The 15,293-nt window shown below is 59.8% G+C and overlaps 1 protein-coding gene across 6 annotated transcripts; it reads right to left on the bottom strand.

The window, feature by feature from the left end:
- Window positions 1-8,984: 8,984 nt before the first annotated feature.
- LOC138809962 (zinc finger protein 202-like) lies at window positions 8,985-15,293 on the bottom strand. 6 transcript variants are annotated; one of them, XM_069997170.1, is made up of 7 exons: window positions 15,219-15,293; window positions 13,446-13,935; window positions 12,769-12,913; window positions 12,409-12,497; window positions 11,856-11,982; window positions 11,295-11,402; window positions 8,985-10,831 (listed from the first exon to the last, which is right to left on the bottom strand). In XM_069997170.1, the coding sequence occupies exons 2-7, from the start codon at window positions 13,839-13,841 to the stop codon at window positions 10,005-10,007; spliced, it is 1,692 nt and encodes a 563-aa protein (XP_069853271.1). In that variant the 5' UTR covers window positions 13,842-13,935; window positions 15,219-15,293; the 3' UTR covers window positions 8,985-10,004. The 6 variants fall into 6 exon arrangements, with proteins under 6 accessions (XP_069853271.1, XP_069853261.1, XP_069853281.1 ...); XM_069997160.1 differs by lacking the exon at window positions 15,219-15,293 and adding an exon at window positions 14,286-14,804; XM_069997180.1 differs by lacking the exon at window positions 15,219-15,293 and having other exon boundaries at window positions 12,769-12,895; window positions 13,446-14,805.

Here is a 15,293-nt window from a genome sequence, read left to right as displayed (position 1 = left end):
GTAGGAGAAGCGGCTCTGTCTCGGAGCACCGAAGCTGTCAGGCTGACATAGCTAAGACAAATCTATTCGTGTCACTTGCTTCATCCTTCCTTGTGCTGCATCCCAAGGAAGGGAAGGAAGGAGGAGAAGAGGAGGGACGGGGGCCTGGGGCACAGTGCCAGTCCTGTGGTCTTCTCTTGGAGCAGGAACAGGAAGAACCAGGGGTGGCAGAAACAATCAGTGCAGGCTCCTCAAATAGTAAAACCCCAGGTTGTTCCGAGGGGAAAGTCTATGGTGCCACATCAAACGGAATTTGGAGAAGGAACGTTTCTGCTTTTCTAGTCTACCCTTCCCATGAATAAGAGGCACCTCCTTGAGCAAGTGGCTCCGTTACTTCCCTGGAAATGCTTTTCCTGTCTTTTTTAAAATGTTTCCTTTTAGCCGGGCGCTGGTGGCTCACGCCTGTAATCCTAGCTACTCAGGAGGCTGAGATCTGAGGATCGCGGTTCAAAGCCAGCCCGGGCAGGAGAGACCGTGAGACTCCTATCTCCAATAAACCACCAGAAAACCAGAAGTGGCGCTGTAGCTCAAGTGGTAGAGTGCTCGCCTTGAGCTGAAGAGCTGAGGGACAGCGCCCAGGCCCAGAGTTCAAGCCCCACGACCGACAAAAAAAAAAAAAAATGTTTCCTTTTGCTCCACGCCTCCCTTTCTTTTGTGCTAGTACTGGGGCTTGAACTCAGGACCTTGCACTCTCACTTGGCGTGTAGGTTCAAGGACAGCGCCTACCGCTTCCAGCTTTTTGTCCACTCAGGCTGGCTTTGAACATCATTCTCAGATCTCAGCCCCCTGCTGGGCTAGGAGTATAGTTGTGTGTCACCAGGGCCTGGCTTCTGGAGATACCATGAGTGCAGTTCCTGTTTCAGATGATTTCTTGGCCCTTTCGGTTCTAGAATTCATTCATTGTTTATTCAATAGCAATCAGTATTGTCTGTTCAACTACATCCTGAACACAGTTCTTGGCACTGATACAATGTATGAGAAAGAATACTCACTCTCAAAGCAATTCATTCCCTAATGGTCACTCTTGATTTGATTGGATTGAGAGATGTCTAAAACACTCTACTGTAGATTGCTGATTGACATGTGGGTGAACCACTGAGGGAGTGGTCAGAGGTGATTGACGTGTAGGAGAGCCACTGAGAGCCTCCTGAATGTTGGTGGCACCATCTGGTAGGCTGCGGGCCCCAGATAGAATAGAACAGGAGCCTGTGCAGGTTTTCTTTTGGTCTGGGCTCCCTGGCCACTGCGTTAAGCGCTGCCCTGCTTGGCCGAGCCGTCCCGGCTCCGCGCCGTGAGACCGCAAGCCTTCCCTTCCTTCATCTGTGTTGCTCAGGTGTTTTGTCCCAGCAATAAAAGTATAAGACCGCCTAGTGAAGAGGACAGGCCCCTGCGGTGACACAGGTCCCCGGGGACCGCGGGAGCACAGGGCAGGCCTGGAGAAGCCCGTCCCAGAGGTAACTCGAGTTGCTTTTGCTTGTAACTCAGAGATGCCAATAGCCAGTGATAGTGGGAAGGCAGAAGACTCGTGTCAGCTGCCAGGCGCTGCCAGCGTTCCTGGAGCTGGTTAGCAACCCCGGCCCGTAGGTCTCAGGGTGCGGAATGGGAAGAAATGCAGGCTCGGGGGCCCATGAACCCCCCAGGCCCACTAGGCAGTGGTGGGCGCCCGGAGCCAGGCCCTGGGCCGGAGGGCAGAGGCAAGGCCAGGAATCCGAGTCATGATGCCTGCCATCCCATGGCCGACCTGGTCGCGGAGCCTTCCGTCCTCAGAGCTGGCCTGGGCCTGGGCAGGGAGGGTGGGAGTCGCCACAGGACGACTGAGCACTGGGTCAGGATGGCGGAGGCATCAGAAGAGAGCCTGGTGGAGGGAGCCTTTGTGCTGCCTGTCCCCGAATGTTGTCTAACCCTGTGCTTCCTTGATGAGGCCTGGGCAGGGCAGACCAGTGTCCTAGACATTGTTTCAAGATGGACGTTGGAATCTGAGTGAGTAAAGCTTTGGCATGAAAGACGAAGAAAAAAAAAGAAAGAAAACCCTTGGTGAGCGTTGATTGATCTGAGGCTCTCCGGGAATGGTGGGGTGGGGAGAGGAGGGCGGGGAGGGGGAGGGGTGGGGAGGGGGAGGGGGGTCCCACATCTCGGCCTCCGTGAGTGGCCGGTGCTTTAGCTCCTGCTTGCAGACGTGTTACACATCAGACTTGCTGCCCCTGAACGCGTTTCCATGGCAACCTTCCCCAGCAGGCAAAGAGCAGCATGTTCAGCCCCAACTGGGAGGCTATGAGATAAAAATAAATTCTGATGGATGTAGGAGGAGCCGCGGGCGCCTGCGACCCGGGGATGGCCTGGTAACAACACCAGACGGAGCGAACTTTCCTATTTCCCTTGCCTGCCTTTTTTTTCTTTTTGCGGTCATGGGGCTTGAACTCTGGGCCTGGGCGCTGTCCCTCAGCTCTTCAGCTCAAGGCTAGCACTCTCCCACTTGAGCCACAGCGCACTTCCAGTTTTCTGGTGGTTTATTGGAGATCAGAGTCTCACAGACTTTCCTGCCTGGGCTGGCCTTGAACCTCGATCCTCAGATGTCAGTCTCCTGAGTAGGTGGGAGGGTGGCTCCATGGTGGAGCGCTCGCCTAGTGTGCGTGAAGCCTTGCGCTCGATGCCTCAGCGCCACAGACGCAGAAAACGCCGCAAGTGGAGCTGTGCGCCAAATGGTGGAGTGCTAGCCTTGAGCAAAGGAAGCTCAGGGTCAGCGCCCAGGTCCTGAGTTCAAGCCCCAGGACTGCTCCCCCTGCAGCCCCCAAAAGGAGGCAAGCATCTGTGCAGTGCAGGTTGTGGAGATGCGTGCGGCACAGCAACTGGGGAAACGCAGGCGTAGCCAGGGCCGGAGGATCGCATCCTCAACCTCCTCTCCCCGTCAGGAGCCCAGACCAGGGCACAGCGCAGCTGGCACTGACCGGGGCCCCCAGTCCACATGAAACCCTAACTTCCTGGCAAGGTGGGATTCCGAGGCCAGGCTTTGCGGAGAAAATCAGGTTTAGATGAGGTCCTGGGGGAGGAGCCTCCCGATGACCGGGAGCTCCCCAAGAAAGACGCCGTCTCCACACTCACATCCGTGATAGCAGCTCCTCAGGAGGTGGAGAGCTGAGGATCCCGAGAATTCCACAATACTCCACTTCCAAAATAACCAGCAAAAAGTAGAGTTGGAAGCATGGCTCAAGTGGCAAGCACCAGCCTGGCAAACCCGAGGCCCTGGGTTGGAAGTGAAGGTGTGGCTCAAGTGGTAGAGCTCTGGCCTGGCTTGAAAGAGCGAAGGCAAGAAGCAAATAAGGCTTGCGTTCATAAGCTTGGGGGGAAAGAGGGAGGGAGAGGAAGGAGAGAGATGGGAAGATGCAGAATTCAGACGCTTTTTGTCACCCCAAAGGAAGAGGCCACATGAGCAACAAGGGGGAAGTGGCCATCTGCAACCCTAGGAGAAAGAAGTCTCCAGAAACTAACCATGACTGTACCTTGTTGCCGGAATCCGAGCCTCCAGATGGGTGAGATCATTTCTGTCGTTTTCAGCTGCTTTATTTTGGAGACATGGCTTGCTGTCCAGTCCGGGAGACCGGTCTGGAGCCTCACAACCCCCTGCCTCTGCTGACTCCCGGCATGCACCGCCACACCCCCTGGAGGGGTCCAGGGCTTTCATGGCAGACGAGGCAGTAACTTGATCATCGCTTTCTCCTAGACGTGGTCCAGGGTCCCAGCATCACCAGGCGTGCTGAATGACATCTCCTACGTAGTCGCAAACCTGCCAAACCTTCCCGAGCAGCAGAGGGCTGAGGTGAAAGGCTCTTATCAATAATGCACCATCTTAGATGAACAAAGCTGGGCTAGGCAAAGATGTAGGCAGATGGACGTCTTAGAAGTGGGAGTTAGAAAACATACTAACAAGGAGAGAAAGTCAAAAGGGTTTCTGAGTCCCAGGGTTCTCTGTGCATGGTTACCAGGTTGGCCCCACCTAGAAATAGAAGACCCTCGTCTCTCACATGGGCCTGGCGGCCCGTGTTCTCCCTTCCACTCCTTTCCTGAGCAGATCGGAGGCTGCCCCCACCATTCTATTAAAGGACTTACATGTAGCCTGTGCCCACATTCCGGGGAGACAGTCATCCGGCGGCGAGTGCGTGCGGGCGGGTGGAGCGCCGATCCAGGGCTCTTCCTGGGCAGAGATCAGCTGCGGGGAGGGGCATCTTGTTGCTGGATCTCCTGTCCATTTCCTGGCCCGGCCTGCTGTGTGCCTGTGGGCAGACTTCCTGTCTGCGGGCAGATGAGGCTCAGCTAGCGGAAAGGAGCGTGGAAAAAACCTACCAAAAGATGCATGGTTTATCTGCGTCCAAGACAAGCAAACAAATGAAAAACACCAAACCAACCAACCATAGGTGGCTTTTCTGCCTGCGCTGCACTGTGACCTGGCCAGCGTAGGCCCTGTGGAGGGCTGCACCGTGGCCTCAGGACTCGGCTTTGGATTTGTGGATCTGGGGATGCGTTTGCGTCTGTGGCGGGGAGGGGGGAGCAGGGGGGGCTGCGGCCTCCGGCAGCCCGGTGGCTCCTCACTAGGCTGCGTTCAATGCGGAGCTTCGAGGCTGTTTGGGGCCGATGGTGAGCAGGGATTGTTTAGACTCCACTCCATCCTGATGGGGATTCATTGTCTCCCTGATCCCAGGCCCGCCTCGCGGGATGATGCTGGGTGACAGCGCAGGCTCCATCTTAATTGTCTGACTGCCGCAGGCTGCAATCTTTGCATGTGAGGGCCGGGGCTCGCCGGCCTCTCTCCCTCCGAGCCGTGTGGGGAGGCCAGGGAGGCCAAAGCGGACCCCAGCAGAGCGGCCAGCCGAGGGGACAGGGGACCAGCGGAAAGGGACAGGGGACAATGCTGGGATGGAGAGGAGGAGTCAAACTCTGGCTCAGCACACGCGGCAGCGTGGGGCGCGTCCTCAGCGCTGCGCTACTTTACTAGAGACCAGGTGACGGGGGTCGCCCCCCCCCCCCCGCTCTCTGGGGTTATCTGGGAAGGTCCTAAATGCTCCTGTGTGTCACTGCAAGCAAGAAGCAAAGGAGGGGCACCGCAGGGCAGGGCACGGGAAGAGGAGGCAGCCAGCACTGGGGCTGGAGGGGGGGGAGGGACAGACGCCCCCCCAGGCCCCCAGAGGGAGGGAGCTGGGGGGACCGGCTGCAGAACTGTGTTACCACAGAGGGTCTGACAGCTGATACAGATGCGGGCGACTCCACAGACCGCCGCTCTGAGACGAAGCCGCCCGCATGCGTGGGTGAGGCCGCTGATACATGGAGCAGATGTCTGCAAGGATGGCAGAGGTTGCAGGAAACACTGAACCAGGCAGACAGGAGGCGGGAGGGGAAGGGAGGGGAGGGGAGGGGAGGGGAGGGGAGGGGAGGGGAGGAGAAGGGAGGGGAGGGGAGGCTGCCCAGCCCAGCACTCTGGCCCGGCCTCTGAGCCTCCGATGAGCATCTCTGGGTGCTGAGGCAGCCTCCCAATCCATTCCAAATCGGATTTTTTTAATGCCTTAATTAGACTTTGCTGAAACCATGCTTTTTGCTTTTCCTCCCGCAGTCTGAGCTCCAGTCCTGAAATGGCCCCTGGGTTCACATCCGTGGGTTTCTCATGCATTTCTTCTGCCTGTGTCATGCGGGTGTTGACGGCTGGCGAGTTCCATGACCTGCAGTTGTTGGCATTGGATTTGAGATGGCAGAACGGGGCGGGCCGCTGGCGCGCCTGCCTCCTCCAGCCCCGCCCCGCGCTGGAGCTCCTGAGGCTGAGGACGCTTGAGAAGGCCATCGGGGATGCTTGCAGGTCCTGACCTGGGCCTCCCACCAGCTAGCCGGCGAGAGGCGGTCTGGTGAGCTTTAACGCCAGGCTGGTCATGAGCTCCGTCCTTCCGGCCTTGGCCGCCACGCAGCTGGACGGCAGGCATGAGCCGCTGGCCCCGGGCTGTGTTGGATTCTGAATCTGCAGAGTCTGGATGTTTGTAATGGTGACCACTTCTCTGGTTGTTTTTGATTCTCTCCTGTGAACCGAGAAGCCTTTACTCTTCTAAAATGTTATTCTGTAGCATCCTTACTTTCAGATTACCTATGTATCTATTGTCCCAACAGATGATAAGCTCTTCGTATATTCAAGATCTTTGTTTACAAATTTTTAGTGCCCACCTTAACTCTCCTCCTGGACATTTAATAAATTCATGTCTGGGACTCCGAAGATGCTGGCAAAAGGTCGCCACCTGGTGTCCGGAGTGAGGGAGGGGGATCGGAGGCAGTGGACTCACTCTGAGGTTTTTTTTTTCCTTTTTGGTCTGGTCGTGGGGCTTGAACTCTGGGCCTGGGCGCTGTCCCTCAGCTCTTCAGCTCAAGGCTAGCACTCTACCACGTGAGCCACAGCGCCACTTCCGGCTTTTTTTTCTTTTTGCTTATGTGGTGCTGAGGAATCAAACCCAGGGCCTCATGCATGCAAGGCAAGCGCTCTACCACTGAGCCACCTTCCCAGCCCCTGAGGTTTTTCTTATATATGACTTTTAAATTACAGCCCAGATTACTTTAAGCTTTCTATATTTACTTTCCTGTTTTGACACTTACCATTTTGAGTGGCGAGACTTTTAACTTCTTCAGCAATTATTTACATTTCTAAAGCTGAGCGTTACAGCCAAGGCGGTCAGTGCTGAGGATCCCGAGGTGGATTCCAGGCCCCGGAGGCTCTTGTGGGCTTGCAAGGTGGACAGGAGGCAGCTGTCCATCCATCCATCCTCCCATCCGTTCACTCGTTTACTGTTCAATACCTACTCCTGAGCATTCGCTGTGTGCCGGACCTAACAGCCAGGATGGGAAGATGGGTGCTCCGAAGCTTGCTGCTCAAAGCAAAGACCGGCCTTAGCTATGTCTGAGTGCACGCCCCTGCAGAGCAGGCCAGGGGAGCCCCGGACTTCACTGGGCTTCACACACAACAAGATGGTTCTACATAATTTTTTTCATCAAACAGCAATGCTTCTGTTTAACACCTTAACGATAAAACTACCTTAAAAAATGAAAAAAAAAAATTTTCACCATAGCCAAGTTATGGAAACAGCCCAGACCACCCTACAATGGAAGAGCGGATCAAGAAAATGTGATTATGTATGCACACAGGCAACACATACACATAAATGCGTGCGAGTGTGTATCTATATATATGTGTGTGTGTGTGTATGTACATATATATATATATATGTATGTATATATACATATAGGTGAGAGTGGGGGCAGACAGCAGAATTGGCACGAGAAAAGGCCACAAAGCGGAGTGTGTGTGCCATCCTGAGCATGTGGGAGAGTCAGAGCCTGGTTTAATGTTTTAAGGAAGTGAAGGTCTGATTCAAGCGGTAGAGCATCAGTCCTGAGCAAAAAAGTTGTGAGGATGATAAGCCCTGAGCTTATCACACGTGAGGAAGGAGGTGGAGGGGGAGGAGGGGGGAGAAGGGGGGGAGGGCGTCACTCACCGGGGACGCGCATGACCCCAGAGTGGCCCAGAGTCCTGAGTGCCCTGCAGAACCCACACAGTGTCGGCACTCCCGTGCGGGAGGCGTGCGAGGAGGAGGCCGAGGTGGGTGGGACAGGTCACGGACAGGTAAGTGGAGGAAGGGAGAGGGAAGAGTGTGGCACAAATCGCCGGCTTGCGCTGCGCAGCCTCCCAGCTCGGGTGCGACCAGGGCTCTGGTCTGGCAGACCCTCGTGCCCGCACTAGACATCTTTGTACTTGCACCTCTTGCAAGTTTGGCGCAGCGCCAGGAAGCTTTCAAACACGGGATGCCAGACATCTCCCCATTGCCACCCAGAACCTGGACCTGCAGACCCCCAGTCACAGCAGCCAGGGAGTCTCTGGTAAGCCCTCTAGTGGTGAGTTCTTAAACTACACGTTTGACCAAGCGGGGATCCTGCTTCATTTTCTCAAGGGCTCCGGGAGCCTGGGGCTTTGGTCCCAATACCAAGATTGGCTTCTTAGTGATCTACAAGTGTCCACATTTTACCCACAGAAGCCTTAGAAGTGCGAAGTAACCCATGTGCCCCAGGTTGCCCATAACAGAGGCAGGATTTGCACACAGCTGCAGATGCCTGCCCAGGGCCTGTGTGGGTTTAATGCCATGCAGGGCACACAGCAGGTGTCCACGGATGCTTAGCAAATACATGGATGCACCCAGGTCTGCTTTGGGATACACACACGCACACACATACACGCATGCACACACGCACGCACACACACACACAGGCTGACTCCATCTCTTGGCATTTCTGGTAGTACTTGCTCAGAGATTGAGTGATTCTTTGCCGGTCTATGCTGGTCTAATGCCCTTGTCAATTTTAATTCTGAGATGGGCAGGGGAGCACATTCCTGCAACCTCCTACTTGGGAGACTGAGAAAGACGGTCTCAGAGATGAACCTGATTTCTAAGGAAATCAACATTGATGTTGTTGCTCAACACAACTGTTGCTCCTTTGCTATGTCAGGTCCCTGCCCCGCTGCTGCAGACACGGGAGATGACACACCCTTCCGGAAGCGAAACTCCAGCGGGTCAGAGAGAGGACGGAGATCTAGTGTCTGCATCTGAGACCTTGTCGGGGAAGTGAGGGTGGAGATACTGGTGTTCCAACCAACCAGGCCGGCCCTGGCCCTTCCCTTTGGCGCTGGGACATCTCAGGGCAGACTGCGCACCGTGCTGTGTGGACCTGCGCCTGCTTAGCAGATACTTCCCTAGCCAAAGGCAAGGCTCACGTCTTAACGTGCATTACGGACTCCCAACTGTCACTGTGCTGGTGGAACATTCTGGACTCCAGATCTATTTGTAAGGAGGAGGGGCTTCATACGCCTCAGGATAGGAAGGCCTGGAAAGTGAGTGGACAAAATGGAAAGCACCAGAAAACGACCTCACGTGGCTGTGAGGATCACTTTATTTCACATGTATTTCCGCAAGGGCTGCGGCTGCCTGGTGTTCAAACGCGGCCCGCGCCTCCCACCACGACAGACTTTCCTTAGTGGACTGCTCGGACGCATGTGGCACGCACGGGGCCCCGGACTGTGGAACAGGTTAAAAGAAGCGGGGCACAGGAGCCGGCCCTGAGGAGCACCCCGCGCCCTCCACGCAGGTGGCTCCCCGGCCACCCTCCCCTCATGCCCACGGGCGCGCGGGCTGCCCTGAGGCACTGCTTGGTTCTACAGAAAACTGAAGTCACGAAGCAAAAGCCAGCCACACACAGACGTGGGGAAACCCTTCACCCCTGCGAGCGTCGGGCCGAGGCCGGAGGAGGGGAGGCAGGCAGGCCCGCCTGTGTGGCCGACAGCAGCTAGAACAAGACAGCTGATCAAAGAGGCTGCTGACGAGCCCCCCTCAGCCCTCCCCGCTCCCAGCACCACGACAAGACAAGAGCGGGGCCAGAGGGATGGCGGTGCCGTGTGGCGAGGTGGTGGGGCACTGAGCGAGCGCCCGTGCGGAGCTCAGGGCTGTGTGCTTTAAGAAAGCTGCAGGTGCAGCCGACCCAGCCAGCCAGCCAGCCAGCCAGCCAGCCAGCCAGCCAGCCAGCCCCCAGCCATCCAGCCAGCCCCCAGCCATCCATCCATCCATCCATCCATCCATCCATCCATCCATCCATCCAGCCCCCAGCCATCCATCCAGCCAGCCAGCCAGACCCCAGCCAGCCAGCCAGACCCCAGCCAGCCAGGCCCCGCCGCCGGCCGCTGTGGGTGGCGCTGAGGCTCCGCCGCTGGCCCGCTCGGCGTGGCAACACACCCCTATCACTATCGCCGCAGCTATCACTGCCTGACCATCTGACCCAACCCTAGGGACCGTCACCTGTCACCTGTGTTCAGGGTGTGCTTGGCGGGGGTGGGAGGTGAGGGGTGCTGGTGGGGAGGGGTGCAGAATCGCAGCAGGTGGAGTCCATTTGCAGAGGGGGGGCTAGGTCTTCTCCTCGTGGGTCCTCCGGTGGCGGTTCAGGTGGTACTTCCTGCTGAAGCCCTTCCCGCAGGCCGGGCAGGGGAAGCGCCGCTCCTCGGCGTCGCTGTGCTGGCTGAGGCTGAGCTCCCTGACCACCGCGTGCACCTCTCTGTGGGCCAGGAAGCTCCGGTGGTCCCCGAACTCCTCCCGGCACTCGCAGCAGACGTAGGGCTTGTCCCGGTGGGTGGCCTGGTGGCACACCAGCACGGACTTCTGGCCGAAGCTCTTGCCGCAGGTGGCGCAGTGGAAGGGCCTCTCCCCCGTGTGCGTCCGCCGGTGCCTGGCCAGGTCCGAGGCCCAGCGGAAGCACTTCCCGCAGTCCCCGCACGCGTAGGGCCTCTCCTTGCGGCCCGCGGCCTCCTCCCCGCGCCTCCGCGGCGGCGGGCGCTTGTGCGCGCGTCTGTGCACCTTCTGGTGTCGGGCCAGGTGTGTGCTCCGCGTGTAGCTCTTCCCGCACTCCACACACTTGTAGGGCCTCTCGCCCGTGTGAGTTCTCAGGTGTCTGATGACGTGCGAGTTGCACCTGAAGCTTTTCCCGCACACGGGACAGCCACGGCCCTGCTCCGACACGGGGGGCGCGGGCGTGTCTTCAAGACTCGTGACCCCACTTACTTGAGAATTTCTCCCCCCGAGTCTCCATTTGTGAAGTCTATCCCTGCTGTCCTCAACTACCACTTCGCAGTCTGGAGTCCGGGGGGCCTCCTGGTCTCCCCGGGCGGGCCCGCCTGTGTCCTCCGTGCTCCCGCCCTCCTGTGCTGCACACTCAGGCTCATCTCCGCTTCTGTCTCCTACAGAAGAGTGAGGGGAGAAAAGCAGGCATTACACCGGCTCGCGCAGCGCTCTCCACACGAGGTGCTCGAAGGGTACTGGGGGGAAGGGACTGCAGAAGGCACCACCAGCCCCACGCAGCCTGTCCCAGCAGTGCCTGTCCCGTCGCCAACGTCAGCAGGGACACACGTAAAGGTTTCAGCAGCGAAGGGCAGAGCCGATTCCAGGCTAGTCGTGATTCTTTCTGCACCGCCTGGCAGTGTGTGTGTGTGTGTGGGGGGGGGGGGGGTGAAGAGGACAATGGCAGGAATGACAGACTTCTTAGAAGCAATGAACCTGGTGTCCCAGTGCATACCCGTAATCCCAGTGTGGGGACCACGAAATGGTAAGACCTCGACTCAAGCAGAAAACACAACAATCCCGAAACAGCCCGAGACACAAAAACAACGGGTGCGAGGCCCAGGGCAGTGCCCCACTCCTCACCCATGTAGGTGAAGCTCAGAATCTCCGGCTCCTCCAGCTCCTGGTCATCTGGGACCTGCGGCTCCCCCTCTCCCAGTGCGGTGTCCTGGAGTCTGGGGATCGGAAACGCTGCTCGAGAGAGGGGAGAGGAATCCCGAGTGAGCCCGAAGGACCCTGGTCACTGCAGCCGGTCAGTCAGATCTCTGGTCTCTTCAGCCCGAGCGCCCAGGCTGAGGAGCATCTCTTGCCTGCAGATCTTGCTCCTCCCCCACGCCGGGGAAAGCGGGTTAGCCCGTCTCTCCTCTCCCGGTCTCTATGCTCAGACTCTATCCTAGCCTCCAGCTCCTATGAGGATCCACCTGCCTTCCCAATCGTTTTCCGTGGAAGCAGGCTCTTCAGCTAATCATTCCTTTGATCTCATTGGTATGAGAAATCTTAAGTTCAGTGCTTATAATTGCTCACATGACCCCAAATTTCCATTAAAGACCTTTGCTTGGCTATGCCAGAGTAACCCCAACTTTCCAATGAAGACCTCTGCTCAGGGCAGGCTGGAGACAGAGGGAGCCGCGGGGAGCTGCTTACACAGCGAGACCACGATGCCGCAGTCCTCTTCCAGCACGTACTCGCCGTAGAACTCCTGCGTGGGCTCCAGGTCTCCCCACTGCTCCTGGGACAGGTACACGGCCACATCCTTGAAGGTGGCCAGCCCCTGGAACAACACACGCGGCCCACTCAGAACCTGACACGTCAGGCAGCCTCCTGCTCTCCACCACGGAGCCACGCGGCTCCCTTGCCCCACCCGGCGCCTTCAGGGACGCCCAGGCCCTGCGCGCACTACTCCACAAGGCTGCCCTCCCCCAGGGCCTGTGCCTGAAGCAATTCTACCTTCCTGTCTTCAGGTTTTCCTCTCCGGGCATCCCTGTGTCACAGCCCTGTGTAACCCTGCTCAGTGCTGTCACTCAGTCTGTCTCGGCAGTGCCGCCAGCCCTCCCTACAAACAGCTAACACGTTCATCTGTAAAGACAGAGCGCTGCCCGGCTTCGCTGGCTCTAAGCACATACAGAGTTCACACGGAGCGGCGCAGCCCACCCCGGCCTCTTGGCACACGGCAAGGCACGAAGGGGGGAGGACGCACCTGAGAGAGCGCGGCGAGGAGGGCGGCCATGCTGGGGTCTCCCAGGCCCCTCTCCACGGGAGGGCCCGGCTCCTGGGGCGCTGGCACCTCTAAGAAGAAAAGGCGGCAGAGATCAGCGACACAGTGCAAAGCCGAGCACTGCCCCAAACTCCCTCTGAGGGGAACCCCGACACCCCAGTGCCACCACCTACACAACCAGCAGAGTGATGAGCACAAATAACAGCCCCGCGCTGTGAAGCCAGCCCGCTCGGGGGCCTCCCAGCCAGTGTCCAGATTTCTTCCCACCACCGCCTCCCAGCCTCGGAAACAGAACAGCCCCTCCCGCCCGGGAGCACCCTCCCGCCCGCCCAGGCTGCCCACCGCTCTCTTGTGGGGGCGGCAGCCCCTCTTCACGGCATGGGCTCCGCTGCTCGGCTGCCCCCTGGTCTGGACTCTGGATGGCGCTCTGTGCTGGGCACACCGTCTCTTCCGACAGGACCTCCTGGCCCTGAACATGGACAGTCACCTGGGGACGAGCCCAACTTCCAGTGACCACGCGGTCAGAAGGAAACTTCCGGTCATTTCAGAAGCTGCTCAAGCAAAAGCTCCCGGGGGGGCGGGGACAGGGCTCTGGCTGCCCAGGCCACCCCACCCAGATGGGCAGAGGAACCACCACTACTCTGCTCTCCTCACCCCTGCTCCCACATCCCAGCTCACCGTGAGGCCCCCCTCCCACCTCACCCCAGCCTTCACCGCGTCCCGCCGCCCTCCTGGATGGCAGGTCCCGAGGCTGAGGGTTTGGGATAAACTTTGATGAAAGTCACAAAACCCCCCTCCCAGGAAGCCAAAGAAAGAAATGCAAAGACCAAGGAAGACCCTCAGTGAGCCCCAAGCAGGCGTTCCAAACCCCAGCAAGTCACGATGACAGGCGCGCGCGCACAGCCCTTCCCAGGGCTCCGGGATTAAGAAGAGCCCCGGGCAGAGCCCGTAACACCGGAAGGCAAGACACGAGGCCCTGCGCCCGCCGCGCCACACAGGTCAGGACTCCCCCTCCTCACCCACCGCCTTGGGCTCCTGGGTTGTTTCTGCAAACCCTCCACGAGGGTGACTGCCTCCTCTCCGCTTTCTGGCCGCTGGCCCCGCACCCAGCTCTGCAGGTCTCCGGGCAGCACCGTGAGGAACTGCTCCAGCACAAGCAGCTCCAGGATCTGCTCTTTCGTCCGCCGTTCGGGCCTCAGCCACTGGCGACAAAGTTCCCTGAGTCTGGTGAGCGCTTCCCGGGGGCTGGCGGCTTCCTGGTAGCGGAAGCAGCGGAAGTTCTGGTAGGAGGTCTCCAGCACAGGCTCCTCCCGCCGCGACGCAGGCCCGCAAGCCAAGTCATCTTCCAGTTTCACCATCAGAATCCCCTCTTCCTCCCACAGCTCCTGCTCCTCCGGCTCCAAGGCTGCGGCCATCTCCCAGCTGCAGGGGCTTCACACCATCGACAGCTCACACGGGCAGTGCCCCTCGGCCCAGCCTGGACACCGCGGAAGGGCTGCCCCAAGGGACCTGGGACAGAGAAAGAAAGATGAACAAGAGCAAACGCCGGAAGCGAAGCAAGGCATCAAGAGTTCTGACTTTAACTGTAGTCCTTTACACACACAACTTCACACGACTACCCTGGCCCCCAGCCCAATCTCCACGACCACACCATGGGAGGAGCTACCCGGGGTGGGGTGATCATGACTGAACTGTGGCCCTGTACCGCCTGGCCTAGGCCCGGCATGGTCCGCCATCATCTCTTGCCTGGACCAGTGCCCCACGGGCTCGCGTGCCCACGGGAGCACTCAACTGGCCAGGAGAACGCTCACAGCAGACGGCTAACCAATGTGCTTCTGACCGTGGTCTGTTACACTCACCATGGGTTCAGATGCGCCAGAATGCACATTCTAAGACACCACAGGCCAGCGCTACCCTCTCCAGACCAGAATCCCTGCAGTCCCGCAGGACTGCAGCCACAAGACTCCCTGTGAAGCTTCTGCCCTGCGTCCTTCTACAGTCGCGAGGCACATAAAGGTGAGCAACAGTGAGAGTAAAGGGAGGGAGGAGTCTTCAGAGGGGGAGGATGGGAAGCGGGCGAGGGCTGGCGGGGTTAACGGCCCCGGCCCAGGTCCCCAAAGAGGCACATTCTAGCTCCAGATCTCCGGGTCTCACAGACAGCGCCGGGCAGCGCGGCCGACCGCCTGGCCCAGTCCGCCGGGCCCCCGGCTGCGCAGAGGCCAGGCCCGGGGAGGCCGCCTTGCAGGGCGGTCGGTCCTACTCTAGGTCTCTCTCCAGTGTCCGTCCTCTGAAAGGCTCCGCGGCCCCACGCACGAGGTCGGGCCAGGCTGGAGGCCCGGAGGCGCGGGGCCGCGGACATCTGCCTCCCCCGGGCCTCAGCCCTCGGCGCACACGGCAGCGCCACAGGCAGCGACGCTGGCGACCAAGCCGGCCCGGCGCTCCCCGCGCGCGGCCCTCGGCGCAGCCCCGCCACCCCGGCTGCCGGGGCCCCGCCGCCTTCGGAAGTAGCTCCGGGGTCGGGGCCGGGGAAGGGGCCGCACGGCCGGCCACGTCCCCGGCGGCCTCCGCTGCGCCCGGGGCCCGCGAGCCTCCCCGTCCCGGCGGGCCGTCGGGGCCGGGGCCGGGGGTTAGGGGTCCCGGGGTCGGGGGTCAGCGCGCCACCGCGGAAGCCGCGGCGGGGCCGAGGCCGGGGCCCGACGTCGGTCGGCGCCGCCCCCGCCTCGGTTCCCGGCCGCCGCGCCCCGTCGGCCGCGAGGGCCGGCGCCTCCCGCCTCGCTCCCGCCCGGACTCACGGCTCCCGCGGCTGCGGCGGCTCCGCCCCGCCCGGCCAATCCTCCCCCGACGGCCCCGACGGCCCCGCGGAACCC

This window comes from Dipodomys merriami, unplaced genomic scaffold (assembly GCF_024711535.1).
Source record: "Dipodomys merriami isolate MVZ:Mamm:240054 unplaced genomic scaffold, mDipMer1.0.p SCAF_103, whole genome shotgun sequence".
Classification (NCBI taxonomy): Eukaryota; Metazoa; Chordata; class Mammalia; order Rodentia; family Heteromyidae; genus Dipodomys; species Dipodomys merriami.
Note: the sequence above shows the minus strand (reverse complement) of the source record. Positions and strands in the feature narration are given on the sequence as shown.